The 24,770-nt window shown below is 42.7% G+C and overlaps 1 protein-coding gene across 1 annotated transcript in view; it reads left to right on the top strand.

The window, feature by feature from the left end:
• The first annotated feature begins 15,606 nt into the window (after positions 1-15,606).
• Slc2a13 (solute carrier family 2 member 13) overlaps positions 15,607-24,770 on the top strand; it is a 327,266-nt gene continuing 318,102 nt past the window's right edge. Inside the window, exon 1 of the mRNA NM_133611.2 lies at positions 15,607-16,208. Within this exon, the coding sequence (NP_598295.2) occupies positions 15,686-16,208 (523 nt within the window). The 5' untranslated portion in view covers positions 15,607-15,685. The remainder of the gene's footprint in view (positions 16,209-24,770) is intronic.

The following is a 24,770-nucleotide window of genomic DNA, read 5'->3' as shown; positions in this document are numbered from 1 at the left end:
GTTAAAAATACAGAGGTGCTTCTCAGAGGAAGGGTTTTGAGACCCCTGACTTCTGTGCTATCCCACCATAGACAAAGCCACTTGTCTCAAATGTTCGTAGATTGCAGATTGAGATGACCTCATCTGCACAATGAAGACTTGATACCTCCCTTGTGCCAGGACAGTCACATTTGCTGTCCTGGGATTTTGAGGTGCGAGTTGAGTGGTGAAGGATGGGAAACAGATGGTGCAAATCCAGGACCAGCATTCTTGCAACTGAGGGAGCAGTGCTAACTCAGGGAGCTTATTCTTAGAGTCTATTGCTCTGTGGGTAGCTATCCAGTCTTCTGTAAATTTTGTCAAGCTCTTAAGGCCTCCCTCCCAACACTCCCCATATTCCTGTTGTAATACCCAAAGAACTTTCCAACACAATGACCTTCTCATTACCCAATCGCTGTTGTATTCACCACGCACAGCACACAATTCGACATGGACACTCTCCAAGTCTCTCCGTCTATCTTTGCCCTTTCTATCATGACTCTTTGGTTTCTCTTAGTACTAAGTTCACATCCACGTACTCAGTAACTTGATGGGTAAACTCTTAAAACACATCAAGACGGGAAGGGTAGTCAGAAGTAGGTGTTCAGTGAGGAAGAGAGAAGAAGTGACTATAAACCTCAAGGCATACAAAGATCTCTCCTCTCACTTTGCTTCAACTGCCTGTGGCCAGGAAATGCCGTCATTCTCCATGGGACATTTATTCATATGAACAAAAAGTACACAAAACATTTATGGCAGTCGTGTCAACCTATGCCCACTCAAACACGCCTTTGAAGAAAAGAACTGGGCACACTAGCATTCAGCGGAATAAATTATGAGCACCTCCTTACTCCCATACAAAAGAATCACGTAGAGTGGGGATGTTTTCTTTCCGTAGTAATGATTATTGACTATACCAAGAAAAAAGCTATAATCCATTCCATGTTGTAAATGTAACCTTTTAAGACCTGTTTCAGTTGTAGGAGAACTGGCTATGCTCCCCAGGTTGCAGAGATCAGTGTATTTCACAAAGGGTCAAGAAAGGTATGAACTTTTGCTATGCCAAGTTCCCGGGTGCTGTTGCTCCTCTGAGCTGCGAACTGACAGAGTGTTGATTATTTGCAGAGCGCAGCTGTTCTCAATCTGAATCCTTAGAAAATGAGGGACTCTTCAGGGGAAAAATTGTTTCGAACTTTACAAAACAGTGTTTGGCGCAGCGCAATGCTAACAGCTTTCTACTGGCTTTTATGCAAGTCAACAGGTGACTTTCAGCCAACACAAAGCCAGCCTGTTCCCAGAACCTGCCACGCCCTCTCCATACCTATCATTTTGGGCACTTTCCCGAGGGCACGTTATTACTGTAGTGTGCATCAGGGAAAACTAAATTAAGCACAACCTGCTTTCAAAAAACTTTATTTAAAAAATCCCACTTTGAAACCAGTAATTGTCTGTGAAATCATTCCATCTGATGGACATTTATAAACAGCCTCCAAAATGACATTAAGAACCACAGTAGGTGGAATGTATCTGCAATCATAGCTCTTCCTGAGGCTCAGGCAAGTTTGAGGCTAAAAATCGTGGCAATTCAGTAAGACCCTCTCTCAAAGTCTTCCTGGCATGTAGGAAGCCTTGGGTTCAACCCTTAGTATCACCCAAAGACTATACATGGACTGACCTTGGGCTCCAACCTCATAGGTAGCAATGAATAGCCTAGTAAGAGCACCAGTGGAAGGGGAAGCCCTTGGTCCTGCTAAGACTGAACCCCCAGTGAATGTGATTGTTGGGGGGAGGGCGGTAATGGGAGGAGGATGGGGAGGGGAACACCCATAGAGAAGGGAGGGGGAAGGGTTAGGGGGATGTTGGCCCGGAAAACCGGGAAAGGGAGAAAGGGAATGACAATCGAAATGTAAATAAGAACTACCCAAATTAATAAAGATAAAAAAAATTAAAAAAAAGACATGGGTTTTTTGTTTTGTTTTGTTTTTGTTTTTGTTTTTGTTTTTGTTTTTTTTTGATGAGTTAATCCAGGAACCATGTAATGAACTCCCAAAAGAAAAAAAATTAGTGAGTAGAAGAAATAATGCCAGCTTACTCAGAAATAAGACTTAGAAGCATTAAGACCGTCACAAATCCAAGGTCCTTGGGTGATTTTCCTGATAGTGGCGAAATTTTAGGATATAGTCTTGAGTTTTCTTCTCTATCAAGCTACATGACTCAGTTCACATGAAAATATTATTATTTCTGTGAACTGCTGATGGGTAAGAATAATATCAAGCAGGTAAGAAATATGACACGAGGTAGCAAAAGTGCGTAAGATGTTATAAACAAGCATCATATTCTTGTCCTTAAGAAGATTAAACACAGAAAGCATTAGTGATACTTGTCTCTCTGACCAGTATGTGTAGACTGCTTGAAGAGGCGGAAGTCTATTTCTATTTCTTCTTTAATGAAGTTTCTTCTTATCCAAGATTTTTTTTAAAATATATTCATGTTTTTTTTAAAAATCATAGAATATTCATAGCATCATAACAACAGCTAGAAAGATTCTTTGGCTCCCATAAATTTATGAGCCTGCTGGCAAGTAAGAACATCATTGACTTCTTTCAAAGTCTGATGAATTATCTCACCAGGATACAGCAATGTTCCCTCCAGATAATTGAACAGCCCTATGATGCATTGAAGGAAAGCAGCCAGAAGCAGATTTGAACGCTATGGCAACGACACATCGACACCGTCTTTTCAACACCTGGGAGACGTCAGTCACTTTTGGACTTCCTCTGTTAGTAACGAATTTAGATGTCTAGCAGCAAAGGGGACGCTTTAAACATGGCTAACCTAGAAAGCAGCCTGTGTCATCCAAACACTTAAATAGAAAGTGTCAGCCTTGGCAATGACGAGGAAAAGAAATACACACAAGTCCACGCATTGTCCTCCCAGCCTTAGGTAGGAACGGAGCAACAGAAAGCTCCGGCTGATGACTGGCTTGTTCGCCCAAGCGGTTACGCAAAAGATGTCAGAGAAGAAAAGGAGTGTCTCATCTAATTAAGTGACATAAACCACCTCTCGTAATCTAGCTGGCCACCTTGCACACTTCCAGCTGACTGATTAATCTCCCTGGTGTCTTTACTACCTTGTGGATTAGAACGTATAGTGCATGAATATGTTTACCTGGGTGTTTGGGATGATTAACACTACACTGTATGTATGTATGTATGTTTGTATGTATGTATATATGTATGTATATGTATATATTTTTTCAATTTTGTTTATTTTAGAGATTGTAATCTAATTACATTTCTCCCTTCCCATTCCTCCCTCAACTCCTCATAACCCCTTCCCTGCTCTCTCAAATCCATGACCTCTTTTTCCTCATGCACTGCTATTGTATGCAAATATTTAAGGCTTTTTTTTGTTGTTGTTGATCTACCTAAGTAAAGGACAATACGGTTCTGTATTAACACACATTTTCACCTCTTGGGAAAAAAATAATTGAAAAGCTGAATGAGGAGATTGTGAGATATTTAACCTTGTTAAAGAACTGCTCCTAAAAGTAATTGCTTCTTTTTGTATCCTTCTCTGGAGACAAGTGCCCCAGAGTTATCATATCCTCAATGCCATTTGATGTGGTCAAGAATTTCAGATGAAATATTTGATTAGGGTTTGTAGCCATACCTCATCACGATTTTCATTTACATGCCCCGAACTACTGGTGGATATTAAGCAGGGACTTGGTGTATGAACGAATTGTGAATAGTGTTTTCCCAGCACACTGCCTGCCTTTTAATTTCTTTGTTTGCATTTTCATTATTGAGTATCGATAGTTCTGGACACGAGTCCTCTTTCATGTGTCAAATTTGGAATTTCCCCCCTCCAGTTTGTAACTTGTCCCTTTATTTTCTTAAAGGTATTTTCTGAAAAAAACAAAACAAAACATTTACAACTAATAAGTTATCTATGCAAAAGAAGCATATAAAACAATTTTATTTCTACATATTAACAGTGAAAATATGGATGAGAATATTTAAAACATATGTTAGGTATTTGACAGGAACTCGAAATGGTGAAGTATTTATTATAGTAGAAATTGGTTCTGGAGAAGATATGGCTGAGTGGTAGAGCAGTTGACTTGAATCTCAGTGATTCAAGGTTCAATCCACAGCAACTCACACACAGACGCACGCACATAGACACACAAGATACACACACACACACACACACACACACACACACACACACACACACACACGGAGGCATCACAAGAACTTCTGTAACTCTAGTTAAAGATAAGTGAGGACCACATGTCCCATGTATTTTCACGTGTCAGTCCTCCATTCCAAGACTGTGACCTCATACTCTTAATGTTACTCTATCTACCGCTGGGCCGGTGCTCTTGGCTTCTGTAAGAAGGCAGGCTGAGCAAAGCATTAGTAGTAAGCACCCCTCCATGGCCTCTGCATCAGCTCCCACCCCCAGGTTCCTACCCCACTTGAGTTCCTGCCTTGGTGTCCTTCAATGAACTATAATGCTAGGTATGTAAGCCAAATAAACCCTTCCCTTCCCAAGCTCTTTGGTCATGGTGTTTCGAAACAGCAACATTAACCTTGACCAAGACAATATGCGTGTGAACCTGTCATTACCTAAAAATAAGTGTAGTTAAAATAAAAAGGTACCTTGTATGAAGTGTGTTTTTGTAATTTTGATTAAAAGTCAGTCTGCAAGTCTTTTTATTTTTAAATAGTTACGCTTTTACTGCTATCTTTTACAAATCTATCCTGTTGTAGTAATACATGCCTGTAATCCCAGAATTTAACAGGGACTAAGACAGGAAGACAGCTGCTAGTTTGTAGTCTGTGCTACATAGGTCCTGATTCAAAGACAAAACACAACAAAACAATACAAACAAGCAAGCAAAAGAACTGAGGCAGCAGCAGCCGCAGCAACAATAACAAAAACAACAAAACAGCCTAGAAACAAGGAAATTCTGGTACAAATCTTTCTTGCCTCCAGTTAGGCAAAAATTTCTTTCTTTTTAAATTTTATGAGATTTATTTTAGTGCTTTTAAATTGTGTGTGTGTGTGTGTGTGTGTGTGCGTGTGTGTGTGTGTGTGTGTGTGTGTGTGTGTGTGTGTGTGGTGTTTACAGGTATGTGCATTGAGTGCAGATGCCACACAGGCCAGAGGAATTGGGTCCTCATGGAGATGGAATGATGGGTATCTGTGATTCATGTAGATGTTTGTAGTCAAATTTAGGTCCCTTAGCCTCTAAGCCATCTCTCCAGCCCAGAATTTATTTCTTCATTATGCTTGTTATCCACTAATACACTCATTGATTCCTTGGGTGTCCTTGTCAATGGGTATGTAAAGTGACTTACCTTGGGCAGTCTAATTTAGGGAGTATGTGCATTGCATCGAACTCTGGACAGAAAGTTTTCATAGTATTAGTAGGCTGTAGTGATGCTTCCTCCCTTGTTTCCTTGTTTCTGATTCTCTCTCTCTCTCTCTCTCTCTCTCTCTCTCTCTCTCTCTCTCTCTCCCCCCCTCTCTCTCTCTCACACACACACACACACACACACACACAACATACACACACTCACACACACATATTCTCATTTAAGAGAATTTAGTTTTGTTGATCATTTCTGTCTTCTAGTTCATTATTTCCCTTTCTAATTTCTTGAAGTTTTAGCTTGCTCTCCCGTTTCCCCTTTTCAAGGTTGAAACTGAATCTATTGACTCACTGCCTGTTTAGCTATTATAGGTGTTTCATGCTATAAAGTTCTCAGGAGCTCTCAAAAAGGTGGTCCCTCACAAAATTTCACTTGTTAAGTTCTTATTACCCTTCAGCTAAAAATACATTCTAATCTCTTACTGATGTTGATCAATGGTAAATTCAAACGTGTGTTATTTAACTTTTAAATGCTGAGGATTTTCTGGTTTTGACTTTTGATTAATTACATAAACAGAAAGTATGCTTTTGTTGTATTAGATTATTATAAATTAAACTCAAAGCTTCAGTGCTGGAATCCAAGCCTTTGTGAGGCTGAGGTCAGGCAATAACAGGTTCAAGGCTAGCTTGGGCTATACAGTGAGAGACTACCTCATAAACAAACAATAGGTCGTGATAGCAAGCTTCTGGCACAGTCCTGTCATTGATCAGCAGGTCGCATTTGTCTGCTCTGGCTGAGTAGACAGGTGCCTGCCTCCTTCTTCACCACTCAATAAGTGGAGGGATCAAGAGATGATTGGATCCTGGGAGGTACAGACAACCCTAAAATGAAACAGACGCGCGCGCACACACACACACACACACACACACACACACACACACACGCACGTGTGTGTTATATGTATATAACACAATATAATATATGTATTATATTATATAGAATATGGTACATATTACATATAATTCATATATTGTACATATTTTTTCTCACAGTACTACCAAGGAAGGCACAGGAGATTTGAAAGTGTACAAGACTTCTCTATATAGAAAGTTCCAGGCCAGCTAGAGCATTAAAGCATGAGGCTATATATCCTGACAAGTTGTATGTCAACTTGACACAAGCTAGAGTCATCTGAAAGGAGGGAATCTATAAAAGTAACTTTTATTGGCCAGGGCGATTGTCATCTCTGATGCTCACTGCTTCCGTTTGCTAACCTAGGCCTTAGTCCTGGAGGCTTCTAGCCTCGGTACAATCTTATTTAGGTCTAGAAGGTTTTCAGCTTCGAAACTTGCAGCTGAATAAGCTCGCCCTTTCTAGTACAGTCTGATCTCTGGCTGGCTCAAACTCCTCTCCACACCAATTGATTCTCCCCCTCTCCCACCACCACCACCACCACCTGAACTGCTCTGCTTGACCTCAAGCTAACTCTAGCAGTCTGTTCTAATCTTCTGGCTCCTGCTCATTCCCTGTCCCGTTCTGTTTCCACCTGTGTCTAGCTTGTTCTCTCTGCAGCTGTCTCTAAAACTCTCCTCCCACTAGAAGCATCTCCTTCCTCTCTCTGCCCTGCTTCCTTCAGCCCCTTCCCTTTACTCTCTTTTCTTGTGAGCGTTGGGTATATCCTGTCCTATCAAATCTTTCTCTGATCCGTCACTCTGTCTGCCACTCAATTAGACATCACTTTCAAACATGGGTGCTTTACTTTTCAAACTACCTTTACCTTCATTGTTTTGGATACAAGGCGTGTACTGAGGTCGTCTGTATTCCTGCCAAGGGGGTTAAAGGTGTGAGCTAAGAACTGAGCCACACAAGTAGAAACAGGGCTTTTCAGTAACTAACACAGCCTTGGGGTTCACGGTGTGATCGAATATCCTGCAACATGAACCTCAAATGAGAAAATGTCTCTCTAAGATCTAGCTGTAGGGTATGTTCTTCATGAGTGACTGATGGGGAGAAGGCATGGCCCATTGTGGGTGGTGCATGGTCTCTGGGCTGGTGCTCTTGGGTTCTATAAAGAAGCAGAAGAAGAAAGCCATGAGGAGCAAGCCAGTAAGTAAGCAGTACCTTTCTATGGCATCACCTCCTGCTTCCAGGATCCTGCCCTGTTTAGTTCCTGCCTCGACTTCTCTTGATGTTGAGCTCTCACTTGGAAATAAAAGAATCTCTCCTCCCCAAGTTGCTTCGGTCATAGTGTTTTATTGCAGTAATAGAAACGTAAACTAAGATACAATGTAACACGGATGGATGGATAGAAAGGTAGACACATAAATAGATAACAAATATACAATATACATGGAGATAGATAAATAGGTGACAAGTGTAAAATACACATGGGGGCAAAGTAATTCTGTTGCATACCTAAACTTAAAATTAATGCATTTTAACATAAAAGGAACTTTAAGCCTATAAATATGCTGTTACCTGTCTATAGCACCATCATGCAGGAAGCTGAGATCAGAGGATGAAGGATTTTGTCTAGCCTGGGACACATTGTATGACCCTGTCTAGCCTGGGACAAATACCTTGATCCTGTCTTGAAAAGAAAACAACAAATAAATGCAAACACTAATAATTTGGCCAATGCTGTTTAAATTAGTTGGCCGTGTTCCCCTCTGCTGTTTACCCTGAGTCTATCATCCGTCACCATAGTGATTGAAGGCTGAGGGCACACTTAGCTAGTATGTCTGTGAGAAATAACTTTGATTACCCTCAGGCTCCTGCCTGGAAATTTCATCACCATCTTGGAAAACAAAGATCACACAGCAGAACTGACTCTGCTTTTCTCATCTGTGCATGGTTACATTCTTATTTCCTTACCAAATCTTCCCCCCTGGGAGATCCATCATGATTAGCTAGTGACGATATCTCCTGCCTGGAGTTTTGCTGTGCTTACACAAACATCTTGCAATGTATCAATGATTTCGAGAAGACGAGGGAATTACTGAGCTTTTCAGCTTAGAAACACATTTCTTTCTCTCTCTTTTTTTCTTTTCTGCATTGTAGTTTGAGGGGTAATTTTTCAGAATAGAAAAGCTACTAAAATAAATGTTCTAGTTCTCTGTAGAGTTCCAAGAAGTTTTCAAATATCAGAGACTGCTAATTGATAGGTATATTGACTTCGTTTTTAGTTTTACAACCGTCAAGAATTTTTATTGATATCTATACACATATATTTGATATATATTATATTTATACTACTCCATATATATTTATCTACAATAATATAAATATATAATTTATATGATATATTCCAATGAAATCAACATCACATTCTTTCCCCTCTAATTGATCCCGTATCTCCCATGACCACTTCTACCTTCCATTGTCACATGCTCTCTCCTTATTAAAACTCACTGAGTGCACTCAGTGCTATTGGTATGTGCATGCATGATATAGGACCATCTACCCGATCATGGATAGTTTCTGGGTCTCCATGTCTGAAGACAGCTTATTTATTCTTTTTCCCTCTCAACTGCTCGTAGCTTCTCAGCCAGAGATGCAGCTTTGTGAGCTCCTCCCTCTACCTCTGTCTCAGTCATTGTTCTACTGATGCGAAGAGACATCATGATCAAGGCAGCTTATAAAAGAAGTCATTTAATTGGGAGCTTGTTTGCCGTTTCAGAGGGTGAGTATGTGGTCATGATCATAGCAGAGAGGATAGGCATGGTTCTGGAACAATAGGGGAGAGAGAGAGAGAGAGAGAGAGAGAGAGAGAGAGAGAGAGAGAGAGAGATTGACTGACTGACTGAGCCTGGGTTGGGCTTTTGAAACCTCAAAGCCCACCTCTAGTGACACACTTCTTTCCATACAGCTGCACATCCTACTCTTTTCAAAAACAGTTCCAACATTTGGGGACCAAGCACTCAAATACATTAGCATACACACACACATATCTATACATATATATGCATAGTTAAAAGCATACACAAATCTTAAAATATGTGTTTCAAACTAGAAATGTCTCTGAGACGAATGCCCTGAGTCTTAATCACTTTTCTCCTACCATGACAAAACACCATGGCAAAGGCAACTCATAAAAGAAAGCATTTAATTTGAGGCTCGCGGTTCCAGAGGGTGAGTCCATGACTACATGGTACAGTGCACGGCAACAGTCAGGCAGGAAAGGCTGGAGTAGTAGCAGAATGTCTACATCTGATTCACAGGTAAGAGGCCGAAAGAGAGAGAGAGAGAGAGAGAGAGAGAGAGAGAGAGAGAGAGAGCGAGCCAAGCTCACTCTCAGTAACATACCTCCTCTAACAAGGCCACACCACCTCATTCTCCCCAAACAATTCCACCATTGGAGGACAGAGTATTTAAACCTATGAAGTCTATGAGATCATTCTCATTGAAATCACCACACCTTGGAAGGATTTTTCTTTTTTCTTTCTTTGGAGAAAGTTGTCTTTGTTGCCATATTGTTTTTCCAACAAGGATACATCACTCATGTAACTAAACATCCAATAAGCACAATATCGTGCTCCCAAATTCTCATCCCTTCTTCCAAACTAAGGCCCTCGCCCTATCTTTGTGTGGTACTGGGAACTGGATTTGATGCTAGACAAATGTTCTCTAGTCACGTCTGTATCCCAACGACAAACATATTCCCACTGGATCAGTTCCCGGTGTCTCAGCCTGGCGTTCAGAATGTGTAGCAGTATATCCAAAACTCTCTTCTTTTCCTCTTCTATGGTAGGCCCTAGTGATCTGGGACAGTGTGAATACACATCCTTAAAGTTGGGGTGTAGGACTTGCTTAGCAAACCAATAGTGGTGCCTACACTTCCTCTCGACTGGCAATTAAACATCATTACAAAGTGATTTTTCGAACTCTAGTCAATGAGCCCTTGCTAAGCCTCTGAAAGTGAGAGAAAGTGGTTCATAAAATAACCTGGGGATTTTGAACATTTGTGAAACACTGGTGCACTGGCGGAGATGTACTCTGCTTGGTCTCAGCACTGACCACCCCCCACCCCGAACTTTCGATTTCCCCATGAAGTTAAATTAGAAGAGGCTACAAGGAACTCCATTTTAATAGAATATCATGGTGCCTAATTGAATTTGGCTCCTCCCAAGAGCCCTGAAGAGGGCTTTTTGGCCCTCGGATGTGTTACTAATGTCACATTTCCTTCTGAGGTAGCCGAACCTCAGGAATATTAATTATGAGGTGTAGATGATTTTAAGGAGTAGTTAGTTCAGTGTTCTGGAACCCGAATGTGAATTTGGAGCTCCTAGTGAGTAGAAGTCAGTGTTCTCTATGGCAGCTGGATTTTTTATTGGATATTTTCTACTTACACATGTTATTCCCTTTCCCGGTTTCCCATCCGTAAGACCCCTATCCCATTCACCACCCCTTCTTCTATAAGGGTGTTCCCCCTCTCAAACCACCCTGCTTCCAACCTCCCCGCCCAGACATTCCCCTACAATGGGGGGTCCAGCATTGGCAGGACCAAGTGCTTCTTCTCCCATTGGTGCCCAACAAGGCCATTCTCTGCTACTTATGCAGCTGAAGCCATGGGTCTGTCCATGTGTACTCTTTGGGTAGTGGTTTAGTCCCTGGGAGCTCTGGTTGATTGGCATTGTTGTTCTTATGGGGTTGCAAGCCCCTTCAGCTCTTTCAATCCTTTCTCTGACTCCTCCAACAGAGACCCCATTCTCAGTTCAATGGTTGGCTGCTAGCATTTGCCTCTGTATTTGACATGCTCTGGCTGAGCCTCTCAGGAGACAGCTATGTCAGGCTCCTGTCAGCATGCACTTCTTGGCTTCATCAATATTGTCTAGGGTTGGTGGCTGTATACAAATGGTCTGGATCCCCAGGTGGAGCAGCTCTGAATGGCCATTTCTTCAGTCTCTGCTCCAAACTTTGTCTCCATATCTCCTTCCATGAATATTTTTGCTCCTCACTCTAAGAAGGACTGAAGAATCCACACTTTGGTCATCCTTCTTTTTGAGCTTCATGTGGTCTGTGGATTGTATCTTGGGTAATTCAAGCTTTTGGGCTAATATCCACTTATCAGTGAGTTTTTTTTTGTTTTTTTTTTGTTTCTTTTGTGATTGGGTTACCTCACTCAGGATATTTTCTAGTTCCATCCATTTGCCTATGAATTTCATGAAGTCATTGTTTTTGGTAGCTGAGTAGTACTCCATTGTGTAGATGTACCCCATTTTCTGTATCCATTCCTCTGTTGAAGGGCATCTGAGTTCTTTCCAGCTTCTGGCTATCAAAAATAAGACTGCTATGAACATAGTGGAGCATGTGTCTTTGTTGTATGTTGGGGCACCATTTGGGTATATGCCCAGGAATGGTATAGCTGGGTTCTCAGGTAGTACAATGTTCAATTTTCTGAGGAACCTCCAGACTGATTTCCAGAATGGTTGTACCAGCTTGCAATCCCACCAACAATGGAGGAGTGTTCCTCTTTCTCCACATCCTCACCAGCATCTGTTGTCACCTGAGTTTTTTATCTTAGCCATTTTGACTGGTGTGAGGTGGAATTTCAGAGTTGCTTTGATTTGCATTTCCCTGGTGACTAAGAATGTTGAACATTTCTTTAGGTACCTCTTTGCCATTTGATATTCCTCAGCTGAGAATTCTTTGTTTAGCTCTGAAACCCATTTTTCAATAGGGTTATTTGGCTCTCTGGAGTCTAACTTCGTGTGCTCTTTGTATATATTAGATATTAGCCCTCTCTTGGATGTAGGATTGGTAAAGATCTTTTCCCAATCTGTTGGTTGCCATTTTTGCCTTAATGACAGTATCCTTTGCCTTACAGAAGCTTTGCAGTTTTATGAGGTTTCAATTGTCAATTCTTGATCTTAGAGCATAAGACTTTGGTGTTTTGATCAGGAAAACATCCCTAGTGCCCATATGATCGAGGCCCTTCCTCACTTTTTCTTCTATTAGTTTATGTGTATCTGGTTTTATATGGAGGCCCTTGATCCACTTGGACTTAAGCTTTGTACAGGGTAATAAGAATGGATCGATCTGCATTCTTCTACATGCTGACCTCCAGTTGAACCAGCACCATTTGTTGAAAATGCTATCTTTTTTCCACTGGATAGTTTTAGCTCATTTGTCAAATGTCAAGTGACCACAGGTGTGTGAGTTCATTTCTGGGTCTTCAATTCCATTCCATTGATCTACCTGCCTGTCTCTGTACCAATACCTTACGGTTTTTGTTTTTTAAATCACTATTGCTCTATAATATAGCTTGAGGTCAGGGATGGTGATTCCCCTAGAAGTTCTTTTGTTGTTGAGTATAGTTTTCGCTATCCTGGGTTTTTTTCTTATTCCAAATGAATTCTCAAATTGCTCTTTCTAGCTCTATGAAGAATTGAGTTGGAATTTTGATGGGGATTGCATTGAATCTGTAGGTCGCTTTTGGTAAAATGGCCATTTTTACTATATTAATCCTGCCAATCCATGAACATGAGAGGTCTTTCCATCTTCTGAGATCTTCAATTTCTTTCTTCAGAGACTTGAAGTTATTGTCATACAGATCTTTCACTTGCTTGGTTAGAGTCACACCGAGGTATTTTATATTATCTGTGACTATTGGGAAGGGTGTCATTTCCCTAATTTCTTTCTCAGCCTGTTTATCCTTTGAGTAGAAGAAGGCTACTGATTAGTTTGAGTTCATTTTGTACCCAGCTACTTTGCTGAAGTTGTTTATCAGGCTTAGCAGTTCTCTGGTGAAACTTTTGTGGTCACTTAAGTATACTATCAAATCAGCAGATCCTACTACAAAACCTATATTCAACAAAACTGGAAAATCTGGATGAAATTGACAATCTTCTAGACAGATACCAGGTAACAAAGCTAAATCAGGATTAAAAAAATCTAAACAGTCCCATAACTCCTAAAGAAATAGAAGCAGTTATTAAAAGTCTCCTAACCAAAAAAAAAAAAAAAAAAAAGAAAAGAAAAGAAAAAAGAAAAGAAAAGAAAAGCAGGACCAGATGGGTTTAGTACAGAATTCTATCAGATGTTCATAGAAGACTTAATACCAATACTGTCCAAACTATTTCACCAAATAAAAGCAGAAGGAGCACTACCCAATTCTTTCTATGAAGCCACAATTACGCTTATACCTAAACCACACAAAGACCCAACAACAAAAGTGAACTTCAGACCAATTTCCCTTATGAATATCGATGCAAGAATACTCGATAAAATTCTCACAAACCAAATCCAAGAGCACATCAAAAACTATCATCCATCATGATCAAGTGGGCTTCATCCCAGGGATGCAGGGATGGTTCAATATAGAGAAATCTATCAATGCAATTTACTATATAAACAAAATCAAGGGGAAAAACACGTGATCATCTCATTAGATGCTGAGAAAGCATCTGAAAAATTCAACACGAGTTCATGTTAAAAGTCTTGGAGAGGTCAGGAATTCAAGGCCCATACCTAAACATAGTAAAAGAAATATACAGCAAACCAGTAGCCAACATCAAACGAAATGGAGAGAAACTTGAAGCAATCCCACTAAAATCAGGGACTGGACAAGGCTGCCCACTCTCTCCCTACTTATTCAATATAGTACTCGAAGTCCTAGCCAGAGCAATCAGACAACAAAAGGAGGTCAAAGGGATACAAATTGGAAAGGAAGAAGCTAGCTGGATTTGAAATTCATCTCATTTCATCTCAACAAGAAACTTGAGGAGCTCTTCTCTTCAGAAGCTACGTGGACAGGCTGACCACCAGGGGGCGCAGTTTTGCTGCTGTGGACTTGGGAAAGCCCTGAATCTTCTGAAGTCTAAGTAGTTGGTTTCATTATTTGAGAGACTAAGTCTGTGTTTAATCTCTCCTTGGGAAGATGGTAAATAAAGCCTTGCTTTAAAGCTACACGATACATTTAAAGTTATTTCTCTGAGATAACCCCCCTGCCCTCGTTACTAGAAATTGAAATATTATGGAGCTATGGTGACTGAAAATCAAGGCGAAAGGGACGTTGGGAAATTCTAAAAACTTCGTAGTGTAATAAGGATGACAGAAACAATTTCTCCGAAGGAACCACGCTTAAACTGCATGAATAGGGCTCGTGCTAAGAAACTTTTGTTCAAATAAGGGAACTAAACGAGGGCAGAAATTGTTCATGGAGAGCATGAATTTTCAATTTCATTTTCATTTAAATCTGGTGTCCTTCGCCAGAAGAAGAATGAGACTGCATCAGAAAGATGCTTGATCCGTCTTTATCTCCGGAAATGAAACAGCACAAAATAATTTACAGAATATTTAAATCAACAGGAGGTTTCCATACCCGCCAACAACTGGCAATTAGCAATTAAAATAGCCGTCCTCAAACGTTTTGAAATTGCTTTGCTTCAGGCAAATGGGGCGTTTAAAATAGCTTCTCCAAATCAAGGGACAGCAGCAGGAATTGTTGGGGAGAATATACCGTTTTGGGCTCCCATGCTGGGCAAGGAAGGTGGCAAAATTGCCTATCACACAGCAAATCAGATTCTTGGGTTTCCTTGTTCCACTTGGAATCAGCTAGTTATGTGAGAGTGTGACGCATACACGCGCACCTAAAGTTGCTTTTCCTTTGGGGATCCATCCACACGAAGCCTTCGGGGACTCTCTTGGGAGAAAAGGTCTCTCCTCAGAGAGTCAAGATGCAAATGCGTTTTAGGAGGGTTAGAATCTGAAGAAGGAGCAGCAGGGAGAAAGGAAACTAGAGAAACCAGAGAACATGGTCCCAAACGACTTCAAAACAAACTAATCGCAAGAGAGCAACGGGGCACACACTGCAAAAGGACGGAAGTAGGTGGGTGCCAGGCAGTCTCAGCAGGCATGAAGACAGAAGGAGACTTTCGCCTGATCCTTGGCCTGCTGTGGGCCTCCGTGCTCTGAACAGCAGCTAGGCTGCAGCCAGAAGGCGAGCTTCCAGGTATCCTGGTACCCGGGACTCCCTAAGGACCTCTCTCCTTCCCTTGGCCCAACGCTTAACCCCGCCCACAGAGGGAGGTGGCCTCGTCCAGGGGAGGGGCTCTTATCTCGCCCCGCCCACCAGGGGAGGCGGGTCCCGCTGGCCCCTCCCCTCTAAGCGGGCAAGTGACGCACGACCCCGCCCCCGGCCGCTCCGCAGCGCCAGCCTAGCAGAGGCTGCGAGGCGGGCGGCTGAGGTGGCCGAAGAGCAGCGGCTCAGCAGCTGGCAGCGAGTGCGCGGCGCCCCACGGAACTTCCCCGCAGCCGCCCGGGCGGCGTCCGTCTGTCCCATGTCCCGCAAGGCGAGCGAGGACGTGGAGTACACGCTGCGCAGCCTGAGCAGCCTGATGGGCGAGAGGCGCCGCCGGCAGCCGGAGCCCGGGGCGCCGGGCGGGGAGCGCAGCCTCCTGGCCGCCGAGTCGGCCGCCAGCCTGCAGGGCGCGGAGCTGGAGCGCGCGGCGCGCAGGCAGTTCCAGCGCGACGAGACCCCCGCCTTCGTGTACGCGGCCGCCGCCTTCTCCGCGCTCGGCGGCTTCCTGTTCGGCTACGACACCGGCGTGGTGTCGGGGGCCATGCTGCTGCTGCGGCGCCAGATGCGCCTGGGCGCGATGTGGCAGGAGCTGCTGGTGTCGGGCGCGGTGGGCGCGGCCGCCGTCGCGGCGCTGGCCGGAGGGGCCCTGAACGGCGCCCTCGGTCGGCGAAGCGCCATCCTGCTGGCCAGCGCCCTGTGCACCGTGGGCTCCGCCGTGCTGGCCGCCGCCGCCAACAAGGAGACGCTGCTGGCCGGCCGCCTGGTCGTGGGGCTCGGCATCGGTGAGTGGCCGCGCCCGCGAGCCCCACTGAACCCTGCTCTCCCCTTGCTCCTCGGTCCTTCGGGGAGCTCGGTGTCACGAGCGTCCTGGTGGCTGTGGAGGATGCGCTTCCTTCTCCCGGATTCCCACGTGGAATCTGCGGTCGCCCTCGGGTCAGTCAGCGCCGGACAGTCTGGAGCAATTCTAGAAACCCCAGCTTCCCCGATCCGGCCTAATCTGAAGCCGCTTCTTGAGTTTAGGAGGGTCCCCACATCCCTGCCATGCCCCGAGAGTGATTTCCCCACTGCCAACCCTCTTTTAGGATGTTCAGCCCACCGACCTTTAAAAGAACTGCAATAATTTGTAGAGTCAAGGAGTTTTGAACTCCGAAATCCCTGCTCCGTTTCAGTTCCATCATCTCTCCAGTGGATCTTTAGATGGTTTAGATGGAACACTATTTTCTCTCCTTCGTTTGTGCTCCGTGGTTGACTTTCATCCTTTCCCCCTTTCTAGATGAAGTCTCTCGTTTCCCCACCCACCCCCCAGTTAGAACTTTTACTTTGGGCCAACATTCACTCACCATTCTTGTTTTGCCTTCTCTTTTTCCATATGGGCACCAAATTATCTATTAAAGGTCATATTCGTTTCCTAAATTCATTTAGGAGCCACTCCTGTGGATAAATGCCCAGCAAGACAGATAGTTGCAATTTACTTTAGAAATGAAGAGATTTGGGTTCTCTGGGCATTGATTATTTTTTTCACCCTATTTAGTGAGCGTGGGAAGGTGCGATTGGTGTGCTCCAGGCTGAGGGAAGCTGTTTGGGATGTGCCCAGTGTTATTAGAAAGCACTTTCAAAGGGAGAATGGGACGTTGTGACTTAAATCTCACTGGTAGTTTTCCCAGACACACCTCTGATGATGCTTTGTACAATGCTTCCTTTTATAATTCAGTTTCCTTTAGGTTACTGTTAAAGTTTTGCTTTCCTACGGGAGAGCTAGATGGATTCTCTGAGCATCCCTGAACTGACCACTAGCTGCTGTTTGAGGTTGCTGTCCTTCACCCTTCAGGATAGGTTTGTAAGGGGAAGCACACACATTCATTCAACTCCGCCTGTAGGAGCCACAAGCCTAAAGCCGCAGCTCACTCTACCTGTATCTCAAATCACCGACTCCCATTTTCTAAGGAATTGCTGAAGCGTGGCACCGCTCTCTGTAAAATGTGGATTTGGCAAAGGAAGGTCCAAATGACCACCAAACAAACCAAACTGTGGAGAAGTCCACTCTCTGTGTAGAAATGCTCTGTGATTGTAGGACCCTTCAACAATTAACCTGCCTAGAACGCCATTCGGCATCATCTGCTTGCGATTCAGATCCTGTCTCGTGCCCACCCCCACCCTCTTTTTCCCCTTCGGCATAGAAATAACACTTCAGTTATCAAGGTCTCAGTATTAATTCCCAGACTTGTATTTTGAGATTGATGTTTTTGCAAATGTGTCTCACTGAAACTTCTGAGTATCAGATGAAAATTAAAGCATTATGTTGATTCTTGCCTGACAGCCTTGAGGCCCTGTCAGGGTCCTTTCAGGTATAGGATACAGAATTGTAAGGAGCCCATACTCTATAGTTGACTTATCAAATGGGTCTAAAAGCAGATAGAATTGGCCCTCAACTCTTAGGACAGTGCTTTTAACCTTCCTAATGCCATGGCCCTTAGATATAGTTCTTCATGTTGTAGTGAAGCCCAACTGTAAGATTATTTTGTTGCTACTTCATAACTTTAATTTTGTTACTTTTATAAATATGTCATGTAAATATCTGATCTGCAGGATATCTGATAAGCGACCCCCAAGGGATCTGGACCTTCAGGAGGACCTTAGGAGGAGAGGCTCAGAGGTGGTGAATGGGTAGAACAGGAGATACAGTGAGCTCCATGGAGAGAAGCCAAGTCTGGAGATGAGGAAAAACTCATCACAGGGGCGAGCAGAGAAGGAAAGAGGATGGGGTACTCCAGGGAGCAGAGATGCCGCTCTGAGAACAGCTAGGCAGGAACTGTGTGCTTGGAGAAAGGACAGGTGTGAAGTCAGACACAGTCTCCGACATCGGATCCATAAAATTCAGGAAAGGAAAAAAAAAAAACTTCAAGTTTAAATTAGTGGTTAAGCATACAGTTTCAAATATAAAGACCTTTGTAACTCACAGATCACCATTCTTCCAAGAAAACTTTTAGTTCTTTTTAGCTGAAAGGAAATGGGTCTCTAACGTGAGTGTTTTGTTGACACTGTTGTGATTTGTTTTGGGAGACAATAAATTAGTTTTGTCTTTTTGGAACACTAAATCAGGTCTTTTTTAAAAAAATCCATTGTCTTTTTTGAAAAAAAAAAGGTAATCTTTATATGTGTTCGGCGATTTTTGTTGTTGTTGGGTTTTGTTGCTGTTGTTGTTTGTTTGTTTGTTTGTTTTTTGTTGGTTTTTGTCCTGTGATAATTTAGCAAATGCCAAGTAGCAAAACGTGTCTTCTGCCATTTCTAGACAAGTTCTCCATGATAGCTTTTCTCTCCAGAGTTACCCTGGGGAAATTTAGGGCCCCTGGAATCATGGAATTTGTTGATCTTGTAAATTTACAACTTTGTACTCCTGAAGCATAGAAGAAACATGGTGGATGTTTGAATGAATGATGAGCAGAAATGCCACAAACTAAGTGACACTTTCATGGCTGGTGCGGCATCAGTTTAATTTAAAACCGAACTTCCAACAATCAAATTAGTGCATTATCAAAATATCCTAAAGGTCGTCTAAAGGTTTGAGTGTTGCACTTTAGTGAAATCACTCATTCATTTATTCGATGATCAATGGTCAAGCTTCCATGACGAGTCCTGTCAGATTTGGGGCAGGGAATAAATAGCTAACTATGAAGCCCACGCTGTAAGTGTTTATCCTTGAACAGGGCAGGAAGGCACATTAAGAGCCAATTACAAAACAGTAGAGGGTTGTCTAAGTTCCAGAGAAGTGGGGAGAGCAGATCATTGATTGTTTTGTCTGCGTGTGTAGAAAAGATTCCAGAGGGGCTGGAGAGATGGCTCAGTGGTTAAGGGCATGCCCTGTTCTTGCTGGAGTCCAGTTCCCAGCATCCATGTGGTACAGCTCACAACCACCTATATCATGAATCGAGGAATCTTAGGGCTGTTACAGTGTCACCCTAATGCACATAGACCCATACAGACACATTCATACCTAACTAAAGCTAAAAATTGAAAGGGATGCAGGCTTAAGAGAAGTTTTAGAGAGAAGCAATATTTAAGTTAGAGGTTGAAAGACTAGGAATCCAGCAGACAATGTAAGCAGGAAGTGAGAAAGTGCTGTCTTCCTGCCTCTTAAGTCCTGGGCACAGGAAGATCCTTTCTATGCTCTCTCACCTAATCTTCCTACCTCTTATTTCCATGAAACCAGATCTCCTCTTGCTGGATGTAGAAACTTTCCAGCAGTTACCCAAAAAAGTTCATAGGCACAGGATGAGGATTCCATAAGCAAGATCTCAAGAGTCTTCCTTTTTTCTGTTTGCCTTTATGAGACATTTAAAGTGGAGTTCACCGTAGGAGTGAAGTCACAGAAAAGCCAGGGTTTGAAGTGTGGATGGGGGAGAGGCTGGGAGGGGCTCATCTGCCTGGGGTGTCAGCTGGAGACTCTGTTTACAGAATCTCTGTGTGGGAACACTCCCGTGATGCTGGAGTTCTGTGAAGCTGTTCTGAATCCCCCTTTCCTCTTCCCGTTCTGCTTTTTAGTCCTTCTCTTTCCAACTTTCTAGCCTCATGGGAGATTTTTAGTGTCAGAAACTGCTTGCAGAGTAGGTAACCTCAGGGTGAGTATAGTACAGCCACCGGTTGGTAAAACACCCTTTGGTCCCTTCAGTAGAGGTCTTTTAAAGAGAAAGCTTTTGACCAGAGAGTGTAGTTACCGATCTGTCTGTGTTCAGTGAGCCTTGAGGACAGGCCTGAGTAAAGAAGGGTATTTGTGCTGTTTTGGGTCAGAGAAATCTATTTTCTTGGTGAGTTATAGCAAAATAATGTACCGAATGCTGGTGTGTGTGAGATCAGCGCAAACATTTAGTCTTTATTTTGCCTCAGTCAGCATAGAGATCAGACTTTATTATTTTCCTTGCTTCTTGCCTTTTTAAACTTGGGCATATATTTTTGATTAGTGTATCCCCACATGAGTTCCGTTTTGTAGTTGTCTTTATTCTTTGATCTTTTCTTAAACCAGGGTATATTTATTGGTTCTTTTTTTTTTTTTTTTTTTTTTCGGAGCTGGGGACCGAACCCAGGGCCTTGCGCTTCCTAGGTAAGCGCTCTACCACTGAGCTAAATCCCCAGCCCCACCAGGGTATATTTATAATAATATTTTAAAATAAAATGACCGAGGGGCTGGAGAGATGGTTAAGAATATATACTGCTCTTGCAGAGGACCTTAGTTTGGTTCCCAGTACCCACTTTGGATAGCTCGCCTCTGCCTGGGAATCAGCCTCTGTGGCCTTTACATGTGTGTACATATATTTCCCCTCCTTACATATAATAAAAATAATAAAAATAAATCTAGTGAAAGGATAAGAATTTGCTCATTTTGTTTTCTCTGACCCTGTGTTTCTCATGTGTATCATGTTTAGAAACTGCAGAGTATAAGAATGTGGTACTAACACCATACATGTAGATGGGCTCTGACTCTGGTACTGGCATTTACCACTCCTGATAACTGATGTTGTAGTGTTCTTGCAGGAAATATCGAGGTCCTGAAATGGTGAGATTCACTGCTATTCAGACCTTTCTTGAGAAGTGACATCACAGCAATTTGCATACTTCTGAGAAGTGACATCATAGCAATTTGCATAATTCAGAGAAGTGACATCACAGCAATTTGCATAACCCAGAGACATGACATCACAACAATTGACATAACCCTGAGAAGTGACATCACAGCAATTTACAAAGCCCAGAGAAGTGACATCACAGCACTTTGCATAATTCAGAGAAGTGACATCATAGCAATTTACATAATTCAGAGAAGTGATGTCCTAGCAATTTACATAATTCAGAGAAGTGACATCATAGCAATTTGCATAATACAAAGAAGTGATGTCACAGCAATTTACATAGCCCAGAGACATGACATCACAACAATTAACATAACCCTGAGAAATGACATCACAGCAATTTACAAATCCCAGAGAAGTGAAATCATAGCAATTTACAAAGCCCAGAGAAGTGACATCACAGAAATTTACTTAGCCCGGATTTGTGGAATCTATGTTAGGTTTACCTCAGTTTCCCTATCAGCCTGTCAGTACTTCCTCTGCTGAAACACAGCTTATAACTTTCTGTTGCAACTTGTAGTTGATACCGCCCACTGAGCAATACTTTAAAAAGAAATCATAGAAGCCTTCAAATTTTTATTTCTAACTGTATACAAACGTTAAACCTTGTTTGATCAAAATAAATGTCATGCAATATTGAGATTAATGCAAATACTTTTCTTGAGCTCCAGCACAGTTAACCCAAAGCAGTTGTATTTTCAATAAAGTGGCTCATGTCAAAATATTTGTGTGGTGATACAAAGATAATAAAGTTTGTTTTAAAAACTTTTTAAGATTGTTTTTCAGATAGTTTTTTTTACTGGTTTTGTTTTCCTACTTGATGTGAAACTGATGGATAAATGGGGCACCCCTTAATTTCTGGTTTCCTTGTATGCATGCATACATGCATGCTAGCCATCTCACACCCTCCCTGTCCCATCCATTGGCACAGAGATTGACCTTCCGAGTCCTGGTAGCATTCTGTTTGTCTAGTAGTATGACAGCTCCCTCCACAAATGAGTAAGGAGGCCGTTAACATGAGTTATATCTCATTGTTTACGAGACTTCTGCATTTCTCTTTTCTGAGGTACAACCACAAAGTCAACTAACTCCATATTGGTCATAGATACACAGGGTGGCCAGCCCTTCTCCACACGAATACACAACTCTTATTTTTTTTCCTCTGACTGAACTTGGTTCCTTTAGTCGTTACTACATTCCCTAAGCCATACAGAGGAGCCTCATTTGGTAACAGGCTTCGCAGTATGAAAGTGTGTCACCAGAGACTAATAACATCAGCATTGCTCCTTACTGCCTTCCACACCGCTCTCTTCTGAGTCTAGGCCGTCGTTCTTCATGGCAGAATATTACAGCTCAGAAGTGATACTCTGTTGAATGTATATGCTTCTTGCATTCTGTGTTCAAATTCATGTAGTCTTCACAGTCCTTGAGGGCATGGGGAGAATATAATTGCTAGTTTCGAGATGGGAATATTTAAGTAGGAAAGGCGAAGTGGTTTCCTTATAGTCTCAGAGCTACGAGGTAGGGCAATAGACAGCATCTTAAGAGGTCAGACTTCGAAGTGTCTGCTAGTCACTTTTCTGATTGTTGTGATCAAATAACTGACAAGAAGTAACTCGGGGTAGGAAGAGTTTATTGACAATCATGAGTGGAGGGTAAAGTCGATTGTGGTAGAGGAGGAGGAGCAAGGGGAGCAGGGTGGAGCTAGGAAGTGGACCAGGCTCTAAAGAAAGCAAAGAGCAGTCAGGAAGTAGACCAGGCTGTAAAACCCCAAGGCTAACACCTAGAGACCTACTTCCTCCAGTGAGGCTCCATCTTCTAAGGCTCTGCCAACTTCCCAAACTGTGCCACCAGCTGGGATCTAAGTCCTCAAACACATGAGCCACAGGGAACATTTCAAATCCACCCACAGTGGTGTGAGTGCTGAAACACAGTGTAGAGACAGTCCTCTGAGTCTCATGTTACTGCTCTTTGACATACCTCACAGGAACATGACGTTTTACTTCGAAGTAGATTGCCTCGAACTACTATTTTCAAATGTTCTAAAAATTAAAAAGTTGAAAGCCTATATGCATGAGTCTTTTAAATCTGCATGTATCTCTGTGTACGACATGAATGTCTAGTACCCACAGAGGCCAGAGGAGTCATGTCACAGAGGCATCGTGTCACGTAGAACTGGAGGTAGAGATAGCAGTGATCCACCATGTAGGTGCTGGGAACTGAACCTGGGTTCTCTGGAAGAGCAGCCAATGCTCTTAACCATTGATCAATCTCTCCAGCCTCATAAAAGGTGTTTTTTTTAATTGTGGTACTATTAAACATTTAATTTACTACATTGACAATTCTGAAGTGTGTCCTTCTGTAATGTGAAGGGTGTTTACGTATCACACAACAGATTGCTAAAAGGTTTTCATCCTGTAAAACTGAAAGTTTACATCCCCTTTAACCACATCCCTGGGTTTTATGGTTTTGGCGACTTTACTTTGTGCTGTTTGTCCTTTGTTCTCCTACAACTGTTAGGCTTAGTATACATAGCACAAAGTTCTCGACATTTACCCAAGCTGAATTTCCTTGTTTTATTACAGCTCCCTTGTGCGCCTGTATGTGTGTGTGAGAGAGAATTTTCTTCATTTGTCCACTGATAGCATTTGGCTTGTGTCTGCTTCTTGGCTGTTGTGCATAATGGGAGAAGTACAGGGATCCTGATGAGATCCTGCTTTGAATTCTTTTGGATATATATCTGGAAAATAGGATTGCCGGATCATATGGTAGTTCTATTTTCAACATAACAGGATAACTATACTCTTTTCCACCGAGGAAGCACCAGCTCATATTCTACAGTGAACTGGACTTCCAGTCATTTGTATACTTACCTGAACCTCTTATTTTCCTTCTTTTGATAGTGGGCATCTTAATTGAGGGACAGTTTATGTTTACAATTAGCAGTGTGGACAACTTTTCATATGCATGTTGGTCATATGGTGTCTTAGATAGGGTTTTACCGCTATGAAGAGACACTATGACCAAGGCAACTCTCGGAAGGACAGCATTTAATTGGGGCTGGCTTATAGGTTTAGAGGTTCATTCCACTATCATCAAGGCAGGAACATGGCAGCATCCAAGCAGGCATGGTGCAGACAGAGCTGAGAGTTCTACATCTTCATCTGAATGCTGCTAGCAGAAGACTGGCTTCCAGGCAGCTAGGATGAGGGTCTTAAAGCCCACACCCACAGTGACACACCTACTCCAACAAGGCCACACCTACTCCAACAAGGCCACACCTCCAAATAGTGCCACTCCCTGGGACAAGCATATTTAAACCATCACATTCTACTCCTGGACCCCGTAGGCTTCTTCAAACATATGAGTCTATGGGGACCATACCTAGCCGTAGCATAATAACAAAGTACATTTAGTCCAACTTCCAAAGCCCCCATAGTCTATAGCAGTCTCAACAATGTTAAAATTCCAAAGTTCAAAGTCTCCTTTGAGATTCATCCAATCTTAACTGTAATCCCCAAGGCAAGGCAAGAAACCAGCTGGACAAACTCCACATCTGATGTCAAAGGGGTCTTCAGATCTTCACTCCTTTTTCATCTTTGTTGATTCAACAAACTTCTTTCTCCCGGGCTTGTTCCACTCCCTGTTAGCAGCTTCCCTCAGCAGATATCCCAGGGCTCTGGCATCTTTAGCATCTTGGGGTCTCCAAGGCTACTTCAATGT

Source organism: Rattus norvegicus, chromosome 7, assembly GCF_036323735.1.
Source record: "Rattus norvegicus strain BN/NHsdMcwi chromosome 7, GRCr8, whole genome shotgun sequence".
Classification (NCBI taxonomy): Eukaryota; Metazoa; Chordata; class Mammalia; order Rodentia; family Muridae; genus Rattus; species Rattus norvegicus.
Note: the sequence above shows the minus strand (reverse complement) of the source record. Positions and strands in the feature narration are given on the sequence as shown.